The sequence below is a fragment of the Lissotriton vulgaris genome, chromosome 2_1 (genome assembly GCF_964263255.1).
Source record: "Lissotriton vulgaris chromosome 2_1, aLisVul1.2, whole genome shotgun sequence".
In the NCBI taxonomy this organism is placed as follows: domain Eukaryota; kingdom Metazoa; phylum Chordata; class Amphibia; order Caudata; family Salamandridae; genus Lissotriton; species Lissotriton vulgaris.
Window position 1 is genome coordinate 1,191,367 of NC_141687.1, and position 23,446 is coordinate 1,214,812.

Sequence of the window (23,446 nt, forward strand, 5' to 3'; positions counted from 1 at the left end):
AATCAGAAAGGTTTATTCTCATGGCCATCTGGACATATTTTAGAACCCCACAGTTGAGATGTCTTGGAAGTGTGAGGGTGTAAATGGAATAATCACTGACCAACTACCAATGTACTTGTCGGAAGGGTTTTATTACTGGGGCCACCGTGGTCAAAAGCTGATGAGTGGAGCTGTGTCCAACGAGGCGCCCAATGTATCGATCATGGACTCTACTCCCATGCCTTAGAACCCAGTGGCCAATTACATCCATGTGGGGAAGGAGTAATCGGAGATGCTGTCAACACATCTTCTGAGAGACTGGAAAAAGAATGTTCACATGTTTGACGGATATATTCCCACAGCACGTCATTTGTCACTGAATATTATCTTATTATTGATCAAAAAGACGTTTTATGTTCTTTTGTTTTCATTCCTTTCCAATGAATTTTTAATCTCTTCCCAGGTCCTAATGAGGTCCGGTTGGTGAACGGCCCCTCTCTCTGTGCTGGAAGAGTGGAGGTCAGGCACAATGGGGTGTGGGGTAAAGTCTGTGATGACGCCTGGGATCAAAAGGACGCGTCGGTGGTCTGCAGACAGCTTGGATGTGGAGCTGTACAAAGCTATCAGTATAAATCATCATTCGGGATCAGCCCTCTGCCAGTTCTGATGAGTAATGTCCAATGCCAAGGAGACGAGTCTGCCCTGTGGAAATGTGCACAGCGAGGCTGGAATGTTAATACCTGTCCAACAGGGAGGAATGCTGGAGTGACCTGTACAGGTAAGTAGTGAAAGCTGAGTGTAAAAACAAGCTTCATTGCATAATGAAGGCATTATTCACTTCTTTCAAAATACAAAATTGACCTCTGGTGGCAAGCACGTCATCAGGTGGGTCTGGATGAACCACTAAGACCCTTCATGAAATATTTTCAAGCAGATAATTATGCACTCTGGAACCAAAGGTGAACCTGCAAACCCCCTTCCTGCCTGTGTGCTTGCTCCTGCTCTCTGTATCTTCCCAATGGTTATGACTCTTTCAGGAGAGGGAGGGTTTCATAAGTCAATCCCTGCCCTCTGTCGAGCCACCTAGAAGCAGACATTATAACTTTTCCTGCCGGAGTCTAGTTTGCACCATCCACTGAGGCGTTTTTTTTTTATTTTAAGCACTTAGCAACTAACCTAAGACTTAGCGATGATGTCCACTAGTCTGCGCTCTAATCTTCCCTATCACAGTCCCCCGCTCTCCTTCCCACCCTCCATCCTTTCCTCTCTCCTTCCCTCTATCCTCCCTCCCTCAATCCCTCCCACCCTCCCTCATTCCCTCTATCCTTACTCCATCCTTCCCTTCGTCCATCCAACCTTCCCTCTGACCCTTTGTACGTCCCTCCATCCTTACCTGTGTTCATCCCTCCCACCCTCGCTCATTCCCTTCCTCCTTCCCTCTATCCATCCTGCCATTCCTCTGCCCTTCCATCCTTGTCTCCATCCTTCCCTCCTGATCTCCATCCTTCTCTCCACCCTTCCCTCTGACCCTCCCATCCCCGTTATTTCCTCCCTCTTTTCCTCTGTCCTTCTATTCCTCCCTCTGTCCTTCCCACCTTTCTTCAGTTTTTTCCTTCATGTTTACAACTGCCCTTCCCTCCCTCCATCCCCCATCGCTCCGCACTTCCCTCCCTCTGACATTCTCTCCTTTCCACTGTAGGAGAGTAGGGTCTGCTTCCTATGGTAACCCCACATTTTGCTGTGATTCTCTGTTTTTTCGACTTTACTGTGGCTGTGGGCCTGCCAATCAGACCCACAGCCCAGCTGTTTGTAGTGAAGAAGGACCACTCAAGAAGGTAGTATTTCAAGATGTTTTATTCCATAAAGATAACATGTAGTAAGGTACAGGACATCATGTAGTTATGTGGTAGATCAGAGTCCCACCAGGAGCTGCCTGTCAGCTGCTCAGCCCATGACCCACTGTCATTCTGACTCTCTCAGTCCCAACATTCTGAGGCACATCAGACTCCAACATTCCAATGAGTCAGAGCACAGGCACTGGCAGAGCAGGGCTGGTAAAACACCTTAAAGTATAATATGCAGGATACTACACTGTTCTCTCTCTAAATTGGTACCATGTACTTTAGGTACATGCCAGATTGGTTATTGGGCCACTCCTGTGAGCCCCTGTATAGTGTACCATAGGTACCCAGGGCATAGGTGCACCCTAGGCCTACCAGGGGATGCAGCATGTATTGTTCCACCCCTGGTTTGCCTTCCAAACTGACACCACAGGTCTGTGCTTACAGCCTGGGTAAGGTGGTGTAATCACCCCATACTTAGATACAGTATACCTATATCTACCTTTATATATAGACACATACACACCTATAAGCCACTCCTATGGTAGGCCTCAACAATCCTGAAGGCAGAGTGCTTGGTTTTATGTGAGAGGGTGCCCTAGCATGAGCTAAGCACCTCTGCATCTTTCTAAACCACCTCATTATAGTTGTTCTATGATATAGCCATACCATATACTCTTAAGTGCATTATAATCCTCGCGGTTAATGCTAACTTTGGTTTGGCTTTATCAAAACATGTCGTGTAAGGTGTCAAATACTTTGAAATACTACCCTCTCCCACCAGTCCTGGTGGCGGGGTAGCATTCCACCCTTCTAGAGGGAGAAGACATGTAGTTACTGGTCTACCTGGTTAAATGTAAACAGAGACTCAGCAGCACAAAATGGATACTGCTGCCACAGACACGAGTCTGGCCTCCTGTTGCTGGACGAAACTCCGGCAGGGGAGGCCTGGACAATTGGTTTCCTGTCCAGGGAGGTGCCAGCACCTCCCAAGACAGGGGTTTTGTGTAATGGGGCAGGGAGGGCTGCATTCAGTGAATGCTTCTAGTCACTGCCTGGGGCACACAAGGTGCTCCATGCACAGCAAAATTCAAACCGGTTGTTGGGGCACACAGCCCCAGCTCTGGCACGAAACCGGACAAAGGGAAAGGGGTGTAACCACCCTCTTCCCAGGTTCACCCATAGGAGGGACCTAGCCAGGTAGTCCAGCTCCCATCCTTAGTATAAGTATAGGAGCTGTGTCCCTAGGACTTCAGATTACCCTGTATGAATCTTTGAAAGACACATCCTAGAACTTCGATGTTCCATTCTGACTGAGAGATGAAAGATATCTCCCTTGTGGTCAAGGAGTGACCACCCTGTTCAAACAGGCACCAACAGCAACTTTGCCGGTCTGCCGTTTCAAGGCTCCAGTCAGATGCCGAAGACTCTGCAACACAGAAACTGAACTTCCAGACTTCTCTGACTCAGACCCACATCCACAGCAAAGCTGAGACCTGTGGCAGACATGAGAGACGTGAAACCAGAAAACTTGTACATACTGCATTTTGCTACCTGCACTCCTTTCCTGAAGCCTCAGTAAGTTGTGCATTGGGGTATGAGAAGCCCCAGCTCCAAACACCATTTGCACAGAAGCCCAGGCCCCCACACTCCACGAGTGTCCCGTGGGCCCCGCCTTTGCATTTGAGCTCAATGCATCTTCCCAGTTCCTTGTCCTTTGGCTAGTGAGCCCCTGAAGACCTTTTCTTTGAACTTCACTTGCTTTCCTGGTTGCTCCAGGCTTGCTCCAGCTTTCCTGAAAAGGAGAAACACCACATACGTTGATGGTCTGCAACCTTACACGACATGTTTTGATAAACCCAAACCAAAGTTAGCATTAACCGCGAGGATTATAATGCTTGATATCCTGTGTGGGTTGCAGTTGCCAAGACTTGTTGGGTGCAATCCAGATACCAACACTGCAGTCATTTAGATACATCATTGTACAGATTGAATCCAGCACCTGGTCATCATCGATGGGTCCTGGACGTTGTGGCTGAAGAGACAAGTTTGACTACTTTACCTGAAATCACCCGATATTGCCTGGTTCCTTCCTGGTCACTGGCTAGTGACACAGACTCTGTCCCTTCTGCTTTCAGGTTCTTCATATCTTTGATCCACCCTTCAATCCACCCGGACACTTTTCCTCTGGTCGCCTGCAGCACTTCTTTACAGCTCTCCATAGAAAATGACGACGAAACCCGACACGAAAAGACACCTATGCACCCGGCTTCCCTGGATGGAGTAACAGGAGTACTCCGGTGCTCCCGTGGGTTTTGACTCTCAAAGTGTCCTAGTTTAAAAGGGTTCCATCATAGTCCATCCGGAAGTGTCTTTAAAGTGTATATTTGTAACTTTGACGATCTCCCTTGAAAGTCAATGGTAACCCGCGGCTGTGTTTAGACACTGCACGCTTCTCCCGTGGCCTCCTAATTCCTAACCTTTGGTTGATTAGTGTAGCCCCAGTGATTACACAGGCCCCAGGCCTCCTTTCTAATTCTCTCCTGGTATGTATACCACTTTCTTAGTATACGCTTTGTGAGGCCCCCAGGGCATAACATATACTGTGCAATTTATCGCATATTAACTGTGTGACTTGCATTGTATTTTTACCTCTGACCTCATAAAGAGTGCAGAGGGGTTGTGTTTAGATTAAATACATATATATTTCATATATACCTTGTGTGGTGTCCTTTCATTTGGTACTCAAGGGATTATAATTGGTAAAACAACTAGCTTCACATGCCCTCTGAAGTTTTAGCCTAAGACTGCTGGTTCATGCTACCACTAGGATACCTTTCTATGAGATTGACTTTACAACCACCATCAATAAGGGTTGAATAGACTGGCGCAAGGTGCCCACTAGAACTCGTGGACATCATATGCCAGGCTAACTATTCACATTGGTGGCAGCGGTGGGATAAGAGCTTGCAATTTTTTTACCAAATAATCTCGAGATATCATCTGAAAGATCGTATCAAGGTACCTGTAGGTACATATAAATCAAGTCTTATATATACATAGGTTCTACTGAACTTAGTAGTTGTAGGTGGTAAGGGCTTAGCACACCCTGACTAAGACTCCTAGAGAGGTTCTAGTAGGAAAACAAGTGTTGTAGGTAGGTACACACACTGCACCTCCCTAGAAATGTTCTTGGAAGCAGGTCTAGTAGACTGTAATGTTTGCAATTCCCCCACAGGACACTCTGAGACAGGTTGCCAGGTTGCTGCCTGAGGGCTCCTGGAGTCTTGGGCCACACTAACCTGACTTGTAAGGCTGGTGTTTGGTTCCTTGCCGTGTTGCTGCGCTGCTGCCACGCCCTTTGCTCTCCCTTGCAGGGCCTGCCTTGCTGGCTCGTGGGTGTGGGCTGTGGGGGTGTTTGCCGTCGTCCACTGCACCGGGTGGTGTCCGGATCTCAGCCTCGTCGCCACTGTAATGTTTGCAATTCCCCCACAGGACACTCTGAGACAGGTATGAGTGTGGAACTCACGTTTATTTAATGTAACAGGTAAGTTCAGAGCCAAGGGCGCCGAGCGTCTAACTATAACGAGCTCCGGTCGCCAACTGCCGTTTCTTAGCCTTCGCGCCTTTCCTTTCACTCATCTGCGCATGCGCGCCTCTCCGCTCTAGCCTACGGCGTAACGCGTCATCGCGTGTACGCGCGTAGACTAGAGCGCATACCACATATCTCCCCCCTTTAATGAAAACAAAGTTGTAACATTCCCCCCAACGGAAAGTGTCCTCCAGCTGTGAAAATGTCTATGTGGGGCACCTTGGGAGGCGGCACCAAGCTAGTGTCCATCCATCACAAAGTCACTATAACGAGAGGGCACTACAACTGCCCTTCCGCTGCGGGTGTGTCTTACCGGCATGTTCTCTCCCGCCTCTGTCTCTCCTTGGGACACCCCAGCTTCTCTCACATCTGTTCTCTGCTCTGCATTCGCCTGTACTCCTCCTCCATCGGTCGGCCTGGCTCCCAGGGCAACCGCTTCACTGTCATCGCCTGCACCTTCCCCTTGGTTGTCTATGCCGTGCTCAGAAAGGGGTCTAACCTCCGGGTGATCCATGCATCTTTCGACATCCTCGGCCTTGGGCCAGACTAATATTTTGTTGACTCTGGCCATGCGATCTTGTGACCAGACCTTGCCGTCACTGAGGAGAGCCGCCCTGCCACGCACCTCCTTGACTTGTAGCGGCTGGCTGAATTTACTTTCGCCCTTCTTTTGTAGGGTGGGGAGTTTGATCCTAACCCACTCCCCTTCTTCCAGCGCCGTTTCCTTCGTGCTGCGTCGCTTGTCATAGTGTGCTGCATAGATCTTCTGTGCCTTCTCCAGATTGTGCTGCACCACCGCTGGGGACCACTTGCTGGTGATGGTCTTCTCCCTCCATGCTACGTTGTCCCGGGTGAAGGGATGCCGTCCTCTTAGCACTTGGAACGGACTATACCCCACTACAGAGGGCGTTATCCGGTAGGCCCATAGCATGTTCATTACTTCCACCTCCCAGTCTTTTCCTTGCTATATGGCTGCCTGGATGGAGCCCATGAGCACCCTGTTGAACCTTTCGACCTGGCCGTTGCAAGCTGGATGGTACACGGCAGTGTGTTTCACCTCGATCCCGTTCCTCTTCATGTATCTCCCCCACTTGTCCGACACAAATTGCGGTCCATTGTCGCTGAGGATGGTTTTGGGTATTCCCTCCCTGAGGAACACCGAGGTTAGGAACTTCAAGATCGTGTCCGTGTCCATCGACTCTTGTATGTCCACTTCTGGCCACTTGGAATACTTGTCTATTATCACACAGATGTACTTATTCACACCTCTACTGTCCAAAACGGGCCCCAGAATGTCTATGGCCACATCCTCCCAGGGGCCATGCGGGGTGTCGAACTTCCCCAGTGCTGGTCGGAGTGGGCGGAGCACCTTGTCCGCTCCTTGGCACTGCCCGCACTCCCGCACTTGTCTCTCGATGTGGGCATCCATTCCTGGCCACCAATACATCTGTTTGACCAACGCCTTGGTTTTCACTATGCCCAGATGCCCCTCGTGGAGCATTTTCAGCAGCCAGGGTATCAGTGTCACTGGGGGCACAACTCTCTCTCCTCTGTACAAGAATATCCCCGAGTCACTCAGGGACAATTCTTCTCTCATTTCGTAGAAACGTCGGACACCCTCCGTTAGCTTCTTCTTGTCCGGCCACCCCAACGTGAGATGTTTCCTCACTTCCATCTTTTCCTCATCGAGCTCGTAAGCTGCCTGCCATTCCTGCGCACTGATCGACGTCTCGTGATCCTCTATGCCGGCGACCATCTCCTCTGTGTCCGGGGTCTCTCCCGGTGCCTCTTCCATGGCTGCTGCCCGGCTGAGGTAATCCGCTACCTTGTTCTGCGTACCTGGAAGATATTCTACATCATATGTATAATCTAGCAACTTCAGGGTCATTTTCGCTATTCTCGGGGTGGCAGTGTCATGGCCCGATGACGTCAACACTTTGATGAGTGGCTTGTGATCCGTTTGGAGCCTGAATCTCGTGCCCCATATGAACTGACGAAACTTGTTCAACGCCCACGTGACCGCCAGCATCTCCTTTTCAATTACGCTGTACCTTTGTTCCGTCGGGGACAGCGCCCGGGATGCAAAACTGATTGTTTCTTTGGTTCCGTCCTCCCTTTCCTGCGCCAAGACAGCCCCCAAGCCCTTGTCGCTTGCGTCTGTTGTTACAATAGTCTTGCCCGTGGGGACATACCCCTGCAATGGGATGGCATGGCTGATACAGTCTTTAATGGACTCAAATTCGGATTGGGCCTCCATGTCCCATTCGAATTTTGTATTGTGCCTGATTAGTTGTCTCATCCTGTACGTTCTCGTGGCAAAATGTCTGACAAACTTGCTGTAATACTCGGCCATTCCAAGGAATGACCGCACTTCCTCTTTGGTTGTTGGGGCTTTGGCGTCCTTTATTGCCTTCACATTTTGCTCCTTCGGCGAGATGCCATGCGTTCCTATCTCGTGCCCTAGGTAGGTTACTGAGCGAGACCCAATTCTGCACTTGCTCCATTCCGCCGTCATTCCTTTGCCTTGCAGCACTCCCAGCACCTGATGTAGTTTCTTATCGTGCTCACCTTTGTCGGAGCCCATCACTAGGATGTCGTCTTGGAAATATTGCACTCCCGAGATGTCCTTAAACACCCTGTGCATCAACTTCTGGAAAACAGCCGCAGCGGATGCTAGGCCGAAGGGCATTCTCCTGAATTGGTAGCATCCAAAGGGCGTTATGAAGGCTGTGTACTTCCTGCTCGACGGGTGCAGTTCTATCTGGTAATATGCAGACGTGAGGTCTATGGTGGAAAAGTGGGTGATGCCTTTTGTCCTTGCTAGCATCTCCTCTATTCTGGGGAGCGGGAACCTCTCCACTATGAGGTTTTTGTTGAGCTCCCTTAGGTCCACACAGAGCCTGACCTTGCCATTGGGTTTTTTAACTACTACCAAGGGCGATAGCCATTCCGCACTGTCCACTGGCTCGATGATATCTAGCTCTTCCAACTTCAGTAGTTCCTGGCGCACCGCCTCACTCGTGGATATCGGTATGTTCCGGACCTTATGCACCACTGGTACTGCTCCCTCCTTAAGGACCATTTTATGCACGAATTTGTCCAGTTTGCCAACCGTGCCCTCGAAAACCTTGGGGTATGCTGCCTTCCAGTCTTCCTCCTTCGAGAGGGGCCATTCGTCTGTTAGCAAAATCTGTTCTTTCCCTCCAGGATTGAGTATGATGCCGAGATCACCTGCGTCTCTCCATCCCAGTACCGATGGGCCCTTCTCCGCTACATACAGGGTGCACGTGGCCGACCGTCCTCTGAATTCGAACTCCAGGTCCCTGCATCCTACCAGTGGAATGGAATTCTCGGTATACGAGATGGGTCTGATGTCCGGCGGCATTAGGTCGGGTCCTATGACTGGCGCGAAGTCCTCTTCCCATATCGACCTTTGCACGATGGTCCAGGGGGACCCTGAATCCACGGCCACATGTACCTTGACGCCCCCGATGAGCATGTCGGTGCGGGGCTTATCCCTTCGCTTCCCGGATACATCCAGCACTTGATCCTCTATGCACAGCACCAGATCATCCTCTTCCGGGTCGTCTTCCTCACTTACGTTGGCCGTGGCCGCGTCGATGCACTTGACCGTGGACTTCGTCCCTTTCTTTCGACAGACCTTTTCGAAGTGACCGGTCAACCCACAGAATGAGCACCTGGCGCGAAACGCGGGACAACGCCTGTCCTGGGCCGCGTGCGCTGCACTGCCACATCTGTAGCACGCAAATTTTGTCCCCTGGTTGGGGCGAGCCATCTGCTTCCCAGACCCTCTTGTATCCTTCCTCGGGTCTCCGTAAGCGCTTTTGGGCTTGCTGGATTGTGGTGCCTCATCAATCTTGTTGATCATCTGTCTCGGCCCACTTTCCCTTTTTGCCGCGTCTGCGCCTCTTTTCGACATTTCCGCCTTCTTGACCATCGCCACAACTTCTTTCAGGGTTGTCTCATTCATCGCCCATAGCTTGTCTTGGACTGCTCTGCTGGTGGTGTGCATTACAATTTGATCTTTGATGTATTCATCCTGCAGGTTCCCATACCGACACGTGATTGCTAGCCGGCGGAGAGCTGCCACATAGTCATCAATGGATTCTCCCGCCTCTTGTTTTCTCTGTTGGAAGTTATAGCGGTCTATCGAGACGCAAACTGCTGGGCGGTAATGGCAGTCCAGGTCGTCCAGTGCATTCACAAAGACATCCGTCTCCGCTGCACCCCTCTCCTTGGGCACCAGGTTCTTAAACACCCTTACCCCTTCGGGGCCTAAGTTGTGGAGCAACAGTCTCTTTTTCCTTTCTGGCGTGTATTCACCTTCACTTTCATCTCCAAGAGCCTCAATGTAATTGAGAAAATATTCTTTCCAGTCTTCCCATTTTAGTTGGGGTTCACCTGGTCTGGGTAAGAACGGGACAGGTGCCATTAGGGCTGACGCTTGATTCGCCATTTTGGCTTCGCCTCTAGGTCCTCCTTCCTGGGCCCTTCGGGTAGGCTCACCGGACGCTCCTGCGCTCTCTGCCGTGTCACCTTGGCCCCTTGGGCTACCTGGGGTATTATCCCTCGTAGTGTGCGCAGTCTGTACTGTCTTCCCCCCTTCCTCTAGCTTGGGGGTGTCTCCCTTGGTTGCCAGGTTGCTGCCTGAGGGCTCCTGGAGTCTTGGGCCACACTAACCTGACTTGTAAGGCTGGTGTTTGGTTCCTTGCCGTGTTGCTGCGCTGCTGCCACGCCCTTTGCTCTCCCTTGCAGGACCTGCCTTGCTGGCTCGTGGGTGTGGGCTGTGGGGGTGTTTGCCGTCGTCCACTGCACCGGGTGGTGTCCGGATCTCAGCCTCGTCGCCACTGTAATGTTTGCAATTCCCCCACAGGACACTCTGAGACAGGTATGAGTGTGGAACTCACGTTTATTTAATGTAACAGGTAAGTTCAGAGCCAAGGGCGCCGAGCGTCTAACTATAACGAGCTCCGGTCGCCAACTGCCGTTTCTTAGCCTTCGCGCCTTTCCTTTCACTCATCTGCGCATGCGCGCCTCTCCGCTCTAGCCTACGGCGTAACGCGTCATCGCGTGTACGCGCGTAGACTAGAGCGCATACCACATAGACCTCTGCAAAATGACAACCAGAGGTTGCTTTCTAAGTATGACTCATTCACTTTTCAGGAATTGAGAAGCTTGTGTGCAGTCAGAAAGTTGAGACAAGGACAGAGTCCAACCTTTAACCACCTGGTAGATATCTTAGTGGCTCATGATGTAGAGAATGCATCAGACCCAGGTAACCAAGGGGGTATAGAGGGGGGCCATCCCTCAACAGAGGAGAATAAAAGTGGGGAAGATCCAGTGGTCTCTGATGATGATACATATGATGACCAGGATGAGGTTGATGAAACTGACCTGGGCAACACAGGACTATCTGGAGGTGGAGAGGGCAATGGTAGGCCCCCTCTAACCTTCCAAGTAGGCCTAACAGTGGAAACAAAAGGTGCAGATCACTTTACAGTGGTTCTGAGCATTCTGATTCCTCAGTAGGGTCCAATGCCTCTGCTCTGAGGAGGATGACTTCCCCTCAGAGGAGAGAGCATGATGCTAGAATGAAAGAGTTCAAGCTGAGAATTAAGAGTCAAGAAATTGCCCTTGCAAAAAAGACCCTAGCTCTTGAAAGAGAGAAGAAATTGTGTGGGCTAGAGCCCACTGGTGGCAGCATAATTCCTAGAGATAGGGAAAGGTATCATGACCATAGAAACCTGAACAAGATTGTTCCTCCCTTTCAGATTGGGGATGATATCCACAAATGGATAACTGCTTTGGAGAGGGCTTGCAAAGTACAGCAGATACCCCAAAGTCAGTGGGCAGCAATCCTGTGGCTCTCCTTTGCAGACAAAGGAAGAGACAAGATCCTCACTGTTAGAGAAGAGGATGCTGACAACTACTATGTCCTGAAGAGTGCTCTAATAGATGGGTTTGGCCTAACCCCTGAGCAGTACAGGTTGCTGTTCAGGGATACCCACAAGACACATACTCAGGACTGGACTGATTTTGTAGATTGTGCTACTAAGGCTCTGGAAGGCTGGTTACTGGGCAGTAAAGTAAGTGACTATACAGGATTTTATAACCTTATTATGAGAGAACACATTCTTAACAACTGTCAAAACCAGTTATTGCATCAGCACTTGGTTGACTCTGATCTGACCTCTCCCCAAGAATTGGGAAATAAGGCAGACAAATGGGTCAGAACCAGGGTGAAGCAGAAATACGGAACCAAGGTGATGGTCAGAAGAAGAAAGACCAAAAGGGTGGGGACAAAGCAAAAGACCAGAAGTCTTCTCAAGGTCCCCAAACAGCTTCTAATGATGTGGGTTCCCAACAATCTAAGAAGAAAGAAGGCCCAAAGAAACCTTGGTGAAAGATTTGTAAAGTAAATACTCACTGGACCAGTGATTGTGCCAAAAAGGAGACAGCTCCAGACACCATTGCCCCTATTACAACTGTTCCCCCTAGTTCAGCTCCAAGTGGTGGTTCTCAACAGAAGGGTGTAGTAGGGTTAACCCTGGGAACTGAGATGGATTCTGGACTAGTCAGAATACCAAGTCAAGTTTTTTTTATCTGTGATTTGGGCACCATTCTGTCCTCTACTGTAAGTCCCAATAACTTGGGAAAGTACAGACAAACTCTTTTAATTAATGACAAAGTGGCTCAGGCCTACAGGGACACATGTGCTAGTGTCACAATGGTGACGCCTGGCTTTGTGGACCCTGGACAGATCATACTAAGTGAAAATTACCAAGTGACCAATGCTAGCAATGTCACTATCACTCACAGAATGGCAATTTTTAATTTCTCCTGGGGAGCGGTAACTGGCCTCAAAAAGGTTGTGGTTAGCTCATCCCTCCCTGTAGAATGTTTACTTGGAAATTACCTGGAGACTTCACCTTGGGCTGAAGTGGAGTATAGGACCCAGGCAGAAATGTTAGGGATATCAGCACATGTCCTTGCTGTGACTAGGTCACAGGTCATAAATTGCAACACTGAACAGGTACTGGATTCTGGAACAATGGATTAGTTGCCTACCAGGAGGAGAAGCAGTAGGGTTAAGGCAGTGCCTTCTCCCTTGCCTCAGGAAGAGGATCAGCCTTCTCAGGAATCTGATTGTGAGACCCAGGAGGAAACTGTCCTAGAAGAGCTTGAGCCTGATCATATTGAGTTTCTTGGGACAGGGGGACCCTCCAGGGCAGGTCTGAGGCAGGCGCAGTTGGACGGCCCTTCTCTTGAACCCCTTAGACAGCAAGCAGCTGCTGAGGCTGCAAGGAATGCTAGTGGGACCCACACAGTTTACTGGGATGATGTGCTCCTGTATTCAGAGGCTAGAGACCCCAAGCCAGGAGCTTCCAGGAGGTTGGTCATACCTTTGGCATTCAGGGGCTTCCTTCTCACACTAGCCCATGATATTTCCCATGCAGGACATCTTGGTCAGAACACGACTTGGGACAGACTTGTCCCTCACTTTCACTGGCCTCATAAGTCAGAGGATACCAAGGAGTTTTGTCGCTCCTTTGTCACCTGTCAAGCCAGTGGCAAATCAGGTGGCACCACAAAGGCCCCCCTAATACCACTACCTGTGGTGGGGGTTCCCTTTGAACATGTAGGGATTGACATTATTGGACCAATGGATCCCCAAACAACCTCTGGGCACCGATTTATTCTGGTGGTAGTGGATCATGCCACCAGATACCCAGAAGCCATTCCACTTAGGACCACAACAGCAACTGTAGTGGCAAGAGCCCTCCTGGGAGTTTTCTCCAGAGTGGGCTTTCTTAAGGAGGTTGTCTAAGACAGAGGTGCAAACTTTATTTCTGAATACCTAACTGCTATGTGGAAAGAGTGTGGAGTGAACTACAAGTTCACCACATGCTATCATCCACAGTGTAATGGTCTAGTTGAGAGATTCAACAAGTCCTTAAAGGGCATGATTTAGGGTCTACCTGAAAAGCTTATGCGGAGATGGGACATCCTGCTGCCCTGCCTTTTGTTTGCTTACAGAGAGGTCCCACAGAAGGGGGTTGGCTACAGCCCTTTTGAACTTCTGTTTGGGCATCCTGTAGGAAGACCCCTATGTCTGGTGAAGGAGGGATGGGAGTTACCTCTCATACCTCCCAAACAAGACATTGTGGATTACGTACATGGTCTCCGCTCCAAGATGGCTGAGTACAAGAAAAAGGCATCCAAAAACCTTGAGGCTAGTCAGGAATTGCAAAAGGCCTGCCATGACCAAAAGACCGTGCTGACTGTTTACCAGCAAGGACAGAAAGTGTGGGTGTTGGAGCCTGTGGCCCCAGCAGCTCTCCGAGACAAGTGGAGTGGACCCCTCACTATTGTTGAACAGAAGGAAGAAGTCACCTATTTCGTTGACATTGGAACTCCCAGGAGCCTCCACAGGGTGCTTCATGTCAACATATTGAAACCATATGTTGACAGGGTAGACATGGGCTTGCTCACGGCTACTGATGAGGGACAGATGGAAGAGAGTGACCCTCTCCCAGACCTGCTCTCTCTGAACCCTGATGATGGTTCAGTTGATGGTGTAGCCTTGGCATGCAGCCTCACTGACCAACAGCAGCAGGACTGCAGACACGTTCTTCAGTCCTACAGGCATATGTTTTCACTGACTCCAAGTCACACTACCTGGTGCACTCATGAAGTGGACACTGGGGACAGTCTGCCTGTTAAAAGTAAGATTTACAGGCAACCTGATCATGTCAGGGATGGTATCAGGACAGAGGTCCAAAGATGTTGGATTTGGGAGTCATTGAGCCCTCAGAGAGCCCTTGGGCCAGTCCACTAGTCCTGGTGCGTACACCTCACACCCAAGATGGTAAGAGAGAGATGAGGTTTTGCGTTGATTATAAAGGCCCATCCAATACCCAGGGCAGATGAACTCATTGGCAGATTGGCATCTGCCAAGTTTTTGAGTACATTTGACCTGACAGCTGGCTACTGGCAGATGAGACTAGCTGATGATGCAAAGCCAAAGACAGCATTTTCAACCCCTGGTGGGCATTATCAGTTTGTGGTGATGCCCGTTGGTCTGAAAAATGCACCTGCCACAATCCAAAGGTTGGTGAACCAAGTCCTCTCAGGTCTGGATGACTACTGTGCAGCTTATCTAGATGATATTGCTGTCTTTAGCTCCACTTGGGAAGATCACCTGATCCACCTGAAGAATGTTTTGGAGGCCCTGCAAAAGGATGGCCTAACTATCAAGGCTAACAAGTGTCAGATCTTGTGGCTAAACCAGATGAAGGGTGAAAATTAACCCTGGGCATAGTACTTCACTACGCCCACTGAGTGGACGTAGTGTTGCCTACTTCGCCATTTGCGAAGTAGGCGTAGTAGGCAACAATACGTGGGCGTAGCGAAGTTACCCGCCACCCGCTTCCCTCCCGCCCTCCCAGGCGGCCGCGCATGCGCATTAGTATCCAAGATGGCGGCGCGGTTACCAGAGGGAGCCCCGGAGACGCAGCCGACAAGGTAAGTGGTGTTTATTCTTTTTTAAAACATTATTTAAGTATTTAGGGAGGGCGGTAGGGAGGGCGGGAGGGAGGCAGGTAGTATTTAGCGAGGGCGGGAGGTAGGCGGGTGGCGCATAGAGGGGATACGCGAAGTGCGTGTGTGGACGTAGTTTCTGTCCCACTTCGCATAGCTTCGCGTAGCCCCACTACGCCTACTACGCCCAGGCTTAGTGAAAATCCCAAACTGCTAAGGTGGTCCATTTCCCTACATGGGATGGACTTTACAGTGGAACATAGACCTGGGACTGAGCATGCCAATGCAGATGGACTCTCCAGATATTTCCACTTAGAACATGAAGACTCAACTGGGCAAGGTTAGTTTAATGTCCCTGCGTTTGGGGGGGGGGGGTTGTGTAAGAGAGTAGGGTCTGCTTCCTATGGTCACCCCCCACTTTTTGCTGTGATTCTCTGTTTTTTTTTTACTTTAGTGTGGCTTTGGGCCTGCCAATCAGACCCACAGCCCAGCCGTTCTCTCTCTAAATTGATACCATGTACTTTAGGTACATGCCAGATTGGTTACTGGGTCACCCTTGTGAGCCCCTGTATAGTGTAGAATAGGTACCCAGGGCATAGGTGCACCCTAGGCCTACCAGGGGCTGCAGCATGTATTGTGCACTCCCTGATTTGCCTTCCAAACTGACACCACAGGTCTGTTCACACTGCCTGGGTAAGGTGGTGTAATCACCCCTTACTTAGATATAGTATACCTATACCTACCTTTATATATAGACAAATATACACCTATAAGCACTCCTATGGTAGGCCTTGACAATCCTGGAGGCAGAGTGCTTGGTTTTCTGTGAGAGGGTGCCTTAGCATGAGCTGAACCCCTCTGCAGCTTTTGTAACCATCTCCTTATAGCTTTTCTATGATATAGACATACCATATACTCTTAAGTGCATTATAATCCTCGCGGTTAATGCTAACTTTGGTTTGGCTTTATCAAAACATGTCCTGTAAGGTGTCTAACACTTTGGAATACTACCCCCCCCCCCGACAGTCCTGGCGGCGGGGTAGCATTCCACCCTTCTAGAGGGAGAAGACATGTAGGTTAAAGTTAAACAGAGCACCAGCATCACAAAATGGATGCTGCTGCCACAGACACTAGTCTGACCTCCTGTTGCTGGACGAAACTCCGGCAGGGGAGACCTGGACAATAGATTTCCTGTCCAGGAAGGTGCTGGCACCTCCCCAGAAAGGGGTTTTGTGTATTGGGGCAGGGAGGGCTGCATTCAGTGAATGATTCTAGACACTGCCTGGGGCACAAAAGGTGCTCCATGCATAGCCCGGTTCAAACCGGTTGCTGGGGCACACAGCCCTAGCTCTGGCGCAAAACTGGAAAAAGAGAAAGGGGTGTAACCACCCCCTTCTCAGGTCCACCCGAAGGAGGGACCAAGCCAGGTAGTCCTGCCCCCATCCTTAGTAAAAGTATAGGAGCTGTGTCCCTAGGACTTTAGATAAGCCTGGATGAATCTTTGAAAGACATATCCTGGACCTTCAACGTTCCATTCTGACTGGATGTTGGAAGACATCTCCCTTGTGGTCAAGGAGTGACCACCCTGTTCAAACAGACACCAACAGCAACCTTGCCAGTCTGCAGTCTCTGTGACACAGGAACTGGACTTCTAGACTTTTCTGAATCCAACCCACATCCACAACAAAGCTGAGATCCGTGGCGGACACGGGAGACGTGGGATCGGACACCCTAGACATCCTGCATTTTGCTACCTGCACTCCTTTCCTGAAGCCTCAGTAAGTTGTGCATTGGAGTACAAGAAGCCCCAGCCCTGAGCACTATTTGCACTGAAGCCCATGCCCCCACACTCCGCGAGTGTCCCGTGGTCCCCACCTTTGCATTTGAGCTTGATGCGTCTTCCCGGTTCCTTGCCCATTGGCTAGTGAGCCCCCTAAAGACCTTTTCTTAGAACTTCACTTGCTTTCCTGGTTGCTCTAGGCTTGCTCCAGCTTCCCTGAAAAGGAAAAGCACCACAGACCTTGCTGGTCTGCAACAGAGCAAATCTTGACATTATTATTATTATTATTATTATTAACCGGGTTTTATAGAGCGCAAACAACCCAGAAGGCCTCGTAGCGCTAAGTACCGTCATACTAAAAGAAAAGAAAGGATCAGATGAACAGGTGAGTTTTCAAGTCCTTCCAGAATTTTAGGAGACTAGGTTCACTGCGAAGGGAGGTGGGCAGAGAATTCCATTCTTTTGCAGCGTTCCAGGAGAAGGAGCGCCCGCCCCATCTGGTCCGTCTGATTTTATTGACAGTAGCCAGGAAGGCAGTGCTGGATCTTAAGGACCTGTGAGGAAGATAGGGTTTTGCCAGGGAGCAGATCATAGTAGGGGCATTCTTCCACATGGCTTTGTGCATAAAGCAGAGAGACTTAAACAGCACTCTGGCCCTGACCGGGAGCCAGTGAAGTTTCCTAAGGGCAATGCTAGCTGAGTCTCGTTTATTAAGGTCTAACAGAAGACGGGCTGCAGCGTTTTGGGCTACCTGTAGCTTTTTGATTGTAAAAGCAGGGGCACCTAAGTATAGGGAATTCCCGTAGTCTAGACGGGACAGAATGATGGCTTGAACCATTATTCTGCGGGCTTCGAAAGGGAGAAGGGGCAACACCTTTCTCAGCATACGCATTAGCCCAAAGCATGTAGCAGAGAGAGTAGTAGCTTGCTGCATGAAGCTAAGGTTGGAATCGAGCCAAATGCCTAAGCTCTTTATATGGCATTTCGATTGAGGCATAGGGCCCATGCATGGTGGCCAGTCTAGCAAAGGAATGGGAATGGTTGGGTTACCCAACACCATAAGCTCAGTTTTCTCGCCATTTAATTTTAAATGCGAGGTTGCCATCCACTGAGCCACTGCTACCAGGCAGTTACTTAGATTGGGTGAGGACGAGACTGCCTGATTCATAGACACGACTAATTGCGTGTCATCGGCGTAGGTTATTATGTCCAGACCAAATGAGTGGACTATATCAGCCAACGGCTGCATATAAATATTAAAAAGAGTAGGGCTCAACGAAGAGCCCTGAGGTACACCTCGATCCAAAGGCCAAACTTTGGAGTGGGTAGTACCCTCAACTACCCTAAAAGAACGGTTCTCCAGAAATGACTGGAGCCAAAGCATGGCCTTCCCCGAGATTCCCATCTGGTTGAGGCGATGGAGAAGAATGCTGGTATTAACGGTATCGAAGGCGGCACTGAGGTCAAGCAACATTATTGCTGTGGTGCCGCCTTGATCCATTTGCTTCCTGGCCAGCTCAGTTACCGCCAGGAGAGCCGCTTCAGTTCCCAGTTTTGGACGACATCCTGCGTGGGTTGCGGTTGCTAAGGCTTGTTGGGTCCAATTCGGATACCGACACTGCAGTCATCTAGATCCATTTGGTACAGCTCGAATCCAGTGCCTGGTCATTGTCAATGCCTCCTGTTATGTTATGTTATTGAGATTTTGTATAGCGTGTGAATCACCCAGGGGCATCTCAGCGCTTGTACCTGGGGGAGGACCTCTAGAGGGATGGGAAAGAAGAATCTCGAAAGAAATGTGACATTTAGAACAAGAAGGTTTTCAGTAGTTTCCGGAAGGATTGGAGGGATGTTGATTTCCTCAGCACCTCCGGTAGTGAGTTCCAATATTTAGGGGCGACATATGTAAAAGCCCTACCTCCAGTACGGCTCAAGCGAATACGGGGGACACTAAGGAGGGCTTGGGAGTTTGATCTGAGGTTACATTCTAATGTATACTTATGTAGCTTCTCTTGTAGGTAATGAGGACCATCCCCTTCAAGAGCCTTGAAGGAGAGACAGCAGGTCTTAAAAAGAACTCTCCTTTTCACTGGGAGCCAGTGAAGTTCTCTAAGCAAGGGAAAGGATGGAGATCCTGGGGGGCAATTCAGGACCCTCCCGGCTGCAGTATTTTGGATCACCTGCAATTTGGCTAACGCTGTATCTCCTACTTCGGCCAGTAATGCATTCCCGTAGTCAAGTTTGCTCATAACCAAAGCCTGAACTACTGTTCTACGATGTTCTAATGGTAAATAGGGGACAGTTTTGCGTAACAGCCGGAGGCTATAGTAGCATGACCCTGCTATGGATTTGATGTTATCTTTCATGGAGAGTTTGTGATCTAGTTGGATACCCAAGGTTTTGACTGAAGAGGAGGGGGTGGGGGCCTCGCCCAGCTCTACTGGGCGAGGCCCAGTAGAGTCCCAGTCCCAGTCCCAGTAGAGTCGGCTGACCAGTAGTGGGCGGCTTTACCCAGGAGCATCAGCTCTGTTTTTTCAGGGTTAAGCTGGAGACATCTTTCCCTCATCCGCTCAGAGATATCCAACATTCCTCTTGAGAGCCGAGATTTCTCATCCATATGGTTTGAGCCGATCGAGAATAACAATTGAGTATCGTCGGCATATGATACAATCTCAAGGCCAAAGGGTTGCACAATTTTCGCTAAGGGGGCCATATAAACATTAAAGAGCGTAGGGGTCAGACATGAGCCCTGCGGAACCCCCTTATCTAGCAAGAATTTCTGTGATGAGAAGAGGCCTAAAGAGGTGGTTTGGCATCTATCCGTAAGGAAGTTCCTTAGCCATTTCAGGGCCTTACCTCCGATGCCACATTCCTGTAGTCTCTCTGCCAGCAATTGATGAGATAGAGTTTCAAAAGCAGCAGAGAGATCTAATAAGATCAGAATCATAGAGCCTCCGGCGTGAAGAGTAAGTCGTAGTGAATCAGTAACAGCCAAAATGGCTGTTTCTGTACTGTAGCCAGGGCGAAAGCCAGACTGCGACGGATCCAAGAAGTTATTCTGTTCCAGGTACTGGCTAAGTTGTTTATTAACGATTCGAACGTTTTTCCCAGTTGTGGCAGCAAGGATATGGGTCTGTAGTTCCCTAACACCAGGGGGTCTGTCGATGTTTTCTTCAGAATGGAACCTCGTGGCTGAAGAGACAAGTTTGACTACTTCACCTGAAATCACCTGACATCGCCTGGTTCCTTCCTGATTCCTTCCTGGTCACTGGCTAGTGATCCAGACTCTGTCCCTTCTGCTTTCAGGTTCTTCAGATCTTTGATCCACCCTTGGATCCACCCGGACACTTTTCCTCTGGTTGCCTGCAGCACTTTTTTGCAGCTCTCCATAGAAAATGACGATGAAACCCGACACGAAAATACACCTATGCACCCGGCTTCCCTGGGTGAGGTAACACGAGTACTCCGGTGCTCCCGTGGGTCTTGGCTCTCGACGTGTCCTAGTTTAAAAGGGTTCCATCCTAGTCCATCCGGAAGTGTCCTTAAATTGTATATTTGTAACTTTTACGATCTCCATGGAAAGTCAATGGTAACCCGCGGCTGTGTTTAGACACAGCACGCGTCTCCCGTGGGCTTCCTACTTTCTAACCTTTGGTTGATTAGTGTAGCCCCAGAGATTCCACAGGTCCCAGGCCTGCTTTCTAATTCTCTTTTGGTACTTATACCACTTTCTTAGTATATGGTTTGTGAGGTCCCTAGGGCATAACGTATACTGTGCAACTTATCATATTTTAACTGTGTGACTTGTATTGTATTTTTACCTCTGACCTCATAAAGAGTGCAGAGGGGTTGTGTTTAGATTAAATACATATATATTTGATATATACCTTGTGTGGTGTCCTTTCATTTGGCACTCAAGGGATTATAATTGGTAAAATAATTTGCTTAACTCGCCTACTGAAGTCTTAGCCTGAAGACTGCTGGTTCATGCTACCACTAGGATAGCTTTCTATAAGGTTGACTTTACAACCACCATCAATAAGGGACGATTATACTAGTGCAAGGTGCCCACTAGAACTAGTATACATCATATGCCAGGCTAACTTCTCACACCCACCCTCCATCCCTCCTTCCACCCTTCTTTCCCTCCTTCCAGTCTTCCCTCCACACTTCCCACCCTCCGCACTTTGTTCCTACCCTCTCTTTGTCCTTCCCTCCATCCATTCCTGTGCACTTCCCTCAATCCACACTTCTCTCCTTCCTACCCTTCACCCTTCCCTCCATCCTTCCCTCTGCCCTTTCCTCCTACCTACCCTCCATCCCTCTCTCCATCCTTCCCTCTGCCCTTCCCTCCCTCCATCCCACCTTCCCTCTGTACTCCCCTCCCTCCAAACTTCCCTCCTTCCTACCCTCTATCCTTCTCTCCATCCTTCCCTCTGCCATTCCCTCCCTCTATCCCTTACTTCCCTCTTCACTCCCCTCCCTCCTTACTTCCCTCCTTTCTTCCCATCCTCCATCACTACTTCCTTCCCTCCCTCCATCCTGCCTTCCCTCTGCACTCCCCTGCCTCCGTACTTCCCTCCTTCCCACCCTTCAACCCTTCTTCCTTCCATTCCTCTGCCCGTCCCTCCCTCCATCTCACCTTCTTTTTCTTTGGCATCTCTATAAGCTTGGCACTTGCAGGGTATCGATAGAGGGAAGAGGGGGAGTATTTCCGTTAAAAGAAAAGAAATACTCAGAGATGTGTAGAGATTGTTGGCATCTTGCAGAGGGAAGGGGCGGAGCCCTCTCTTATTGTTTAAACTGGGATCAAGAAGAAGGATAAAGGGGTAGTTAAAAAAATGAAACTACGGAAGGATTGTGATCAATATTTGTGTTCCACAAAAATGTTGTATTAAATGAGTCTTGTTACATGGCCCTTGGAGACATTGGCAATGTTACTAAGTTAGCATGAACTTTGCTGCTTTTGAGCAAGTTGCTACATGACTTTATTTTTTCCAGACTCTGTTTATGCCTTTCACATGAAAACCGTCTGCTTTTTACTTTTTCTGCTGCACTCCTGGAGTTTAGTCTGAACACGTTGTACAAGGTCGATAAACAATTCCCCTTGTTCTTCTGTTCTGGTCAGTCCCTAGCACCCAGACATAACATGCTAAACAGAGCTGGAATGCTGGAGACTCGTGCTTTGATATTACGGGGATGCATGTTGTTCTAAAACACACTTGGAGAGAGACTTTCCATGGAGAAGAGCTATGCTGTTCCTATGATGTAAGCCTTCCATCTAGGCTTTAAGGTATGGGGTCTGCTGTCAAAGCCCAGAGATCTTGTTTTATATAAATAAACGTCTTCTAGCTAAGGGGAGGGTAGTTAGACCTCAAATTCCTTTTCCCTTGTCTTTATAAAATGACTTCCTCCTTTGTATTCTGTGGAATTGTAACACTGCTAACCATTCTTATTTTATGCAATTTGCTGCTGGTAGTGGCTTGTTTACTGTATTGTAGAGCACGATAGTTAAAATAAACATTTTGAACTATTACTTTGACTCTGCCTATTCTCATTGTGGACAAGTATGAGTGAGCGAAAGAGTATGTCTTGCTACCACGATTCCTGAGAGAGTCATGTTCTGGGTTGTCTAATCATTTGTAGCTTTGTAATTTTTGGAGGAGAACGAATGAGACATTATAGCCAGTCGGTTTGGGGATTTTGGGTACTAAGGTGATAGGTTGGTACACCCCTATACACTGAGGTCCTGTTTTCCTGTGCATAGTTCTGTGTAGGTGCAGAATCCCTGCAACAGTCTCTCCAGATATTATTCTGCTAAGTGACTATTTAAAACTGACACTTCTGCACTTTTGCACAATCTAATGGTATTGGAGCTCTCGCTCCATCCTCGGTCATGCCATAGTGTGAACACAAGCCAATGATATTGTAGCTCTTTAAGTGCTCAACGGTTACATTCTACAAAAAACATTCATTTTGCCCCTGATCCTGCTTCAGTTAAGGTATTTTATACCCCTTTGTTGTTGTTTCCTCGCCCTCCCGCCTGTTGTTGCTTGCCCATCTCTCCAAACCCTCCTGCTTCCATGCTTGACCCGTCTCCACTACCACCCTCGTCGCTTCTGCTTTTTTTCCCATGATCTGTCATACTGCTAGCACCTGCTGATGGTACTGGAGTGCCTTGGGTTCTCACCAGCCACATTACACAATGACACATTCATTGCTGTACGCAGGGGGAAGTGTTAGTGATTTGCCCAGAATCACAAAGTGTTCAGCCGACCTCGAGATTCAAACCTGGTTACCGTGTTCCCCTGTTTGGCAGCTCTGGCCGTTACACCACTTCCTCACTTCACTTCAAAGAACTTTTACTATTTTTCACTAATACTTACAAATTGTTCAGCAAGACCCCATCAACACCAAACAGGCAATGGCAAAGCCAATACATCTTGCCAATGTCCAAGCAATTGGCCTTTTCAATGTGAACGTTTAGCCATGTTGTCTAGCAGCACATCAGCTGTTTGTTCAGCATGCCTAGCATGGCTGAAAGTCACTGAAAAGGTTCAATGATGAGGCAAGCGCAGGCCACGTCATAGCACTTTTTTGTGACAGGAGGGGTAAAGCAATAAACTCAATACGGGGGGACGTAGAGACTTAGCGTTGGTTCAAAATGATATGATTCTGGGATTTCAGTGACTT

At 49.1% G+C, this 23,446-nt stretch overlaps 1 protein-coding gene across 1 annotated transcript in view; it reads left to right on the forward strand.

Moving 5' to 3' along the window:
• The window catches only part of LOC147729441 (CD5 antigen-like), a 327,270-nt gene that overhangs the window by 254,823 nt on the left and 49,001 nt on the right, over positions 1-23,446 (forward strand). The window contains exon 4 of the mRNA XM_086959054.1: positions 443-757. Coding sequence (XP_086815180.1) covers positions 443-757 — 315 coding nt within the window. The remainder of the gene's footprint in view (positions 1-442; positions 758-23,446) is intronic.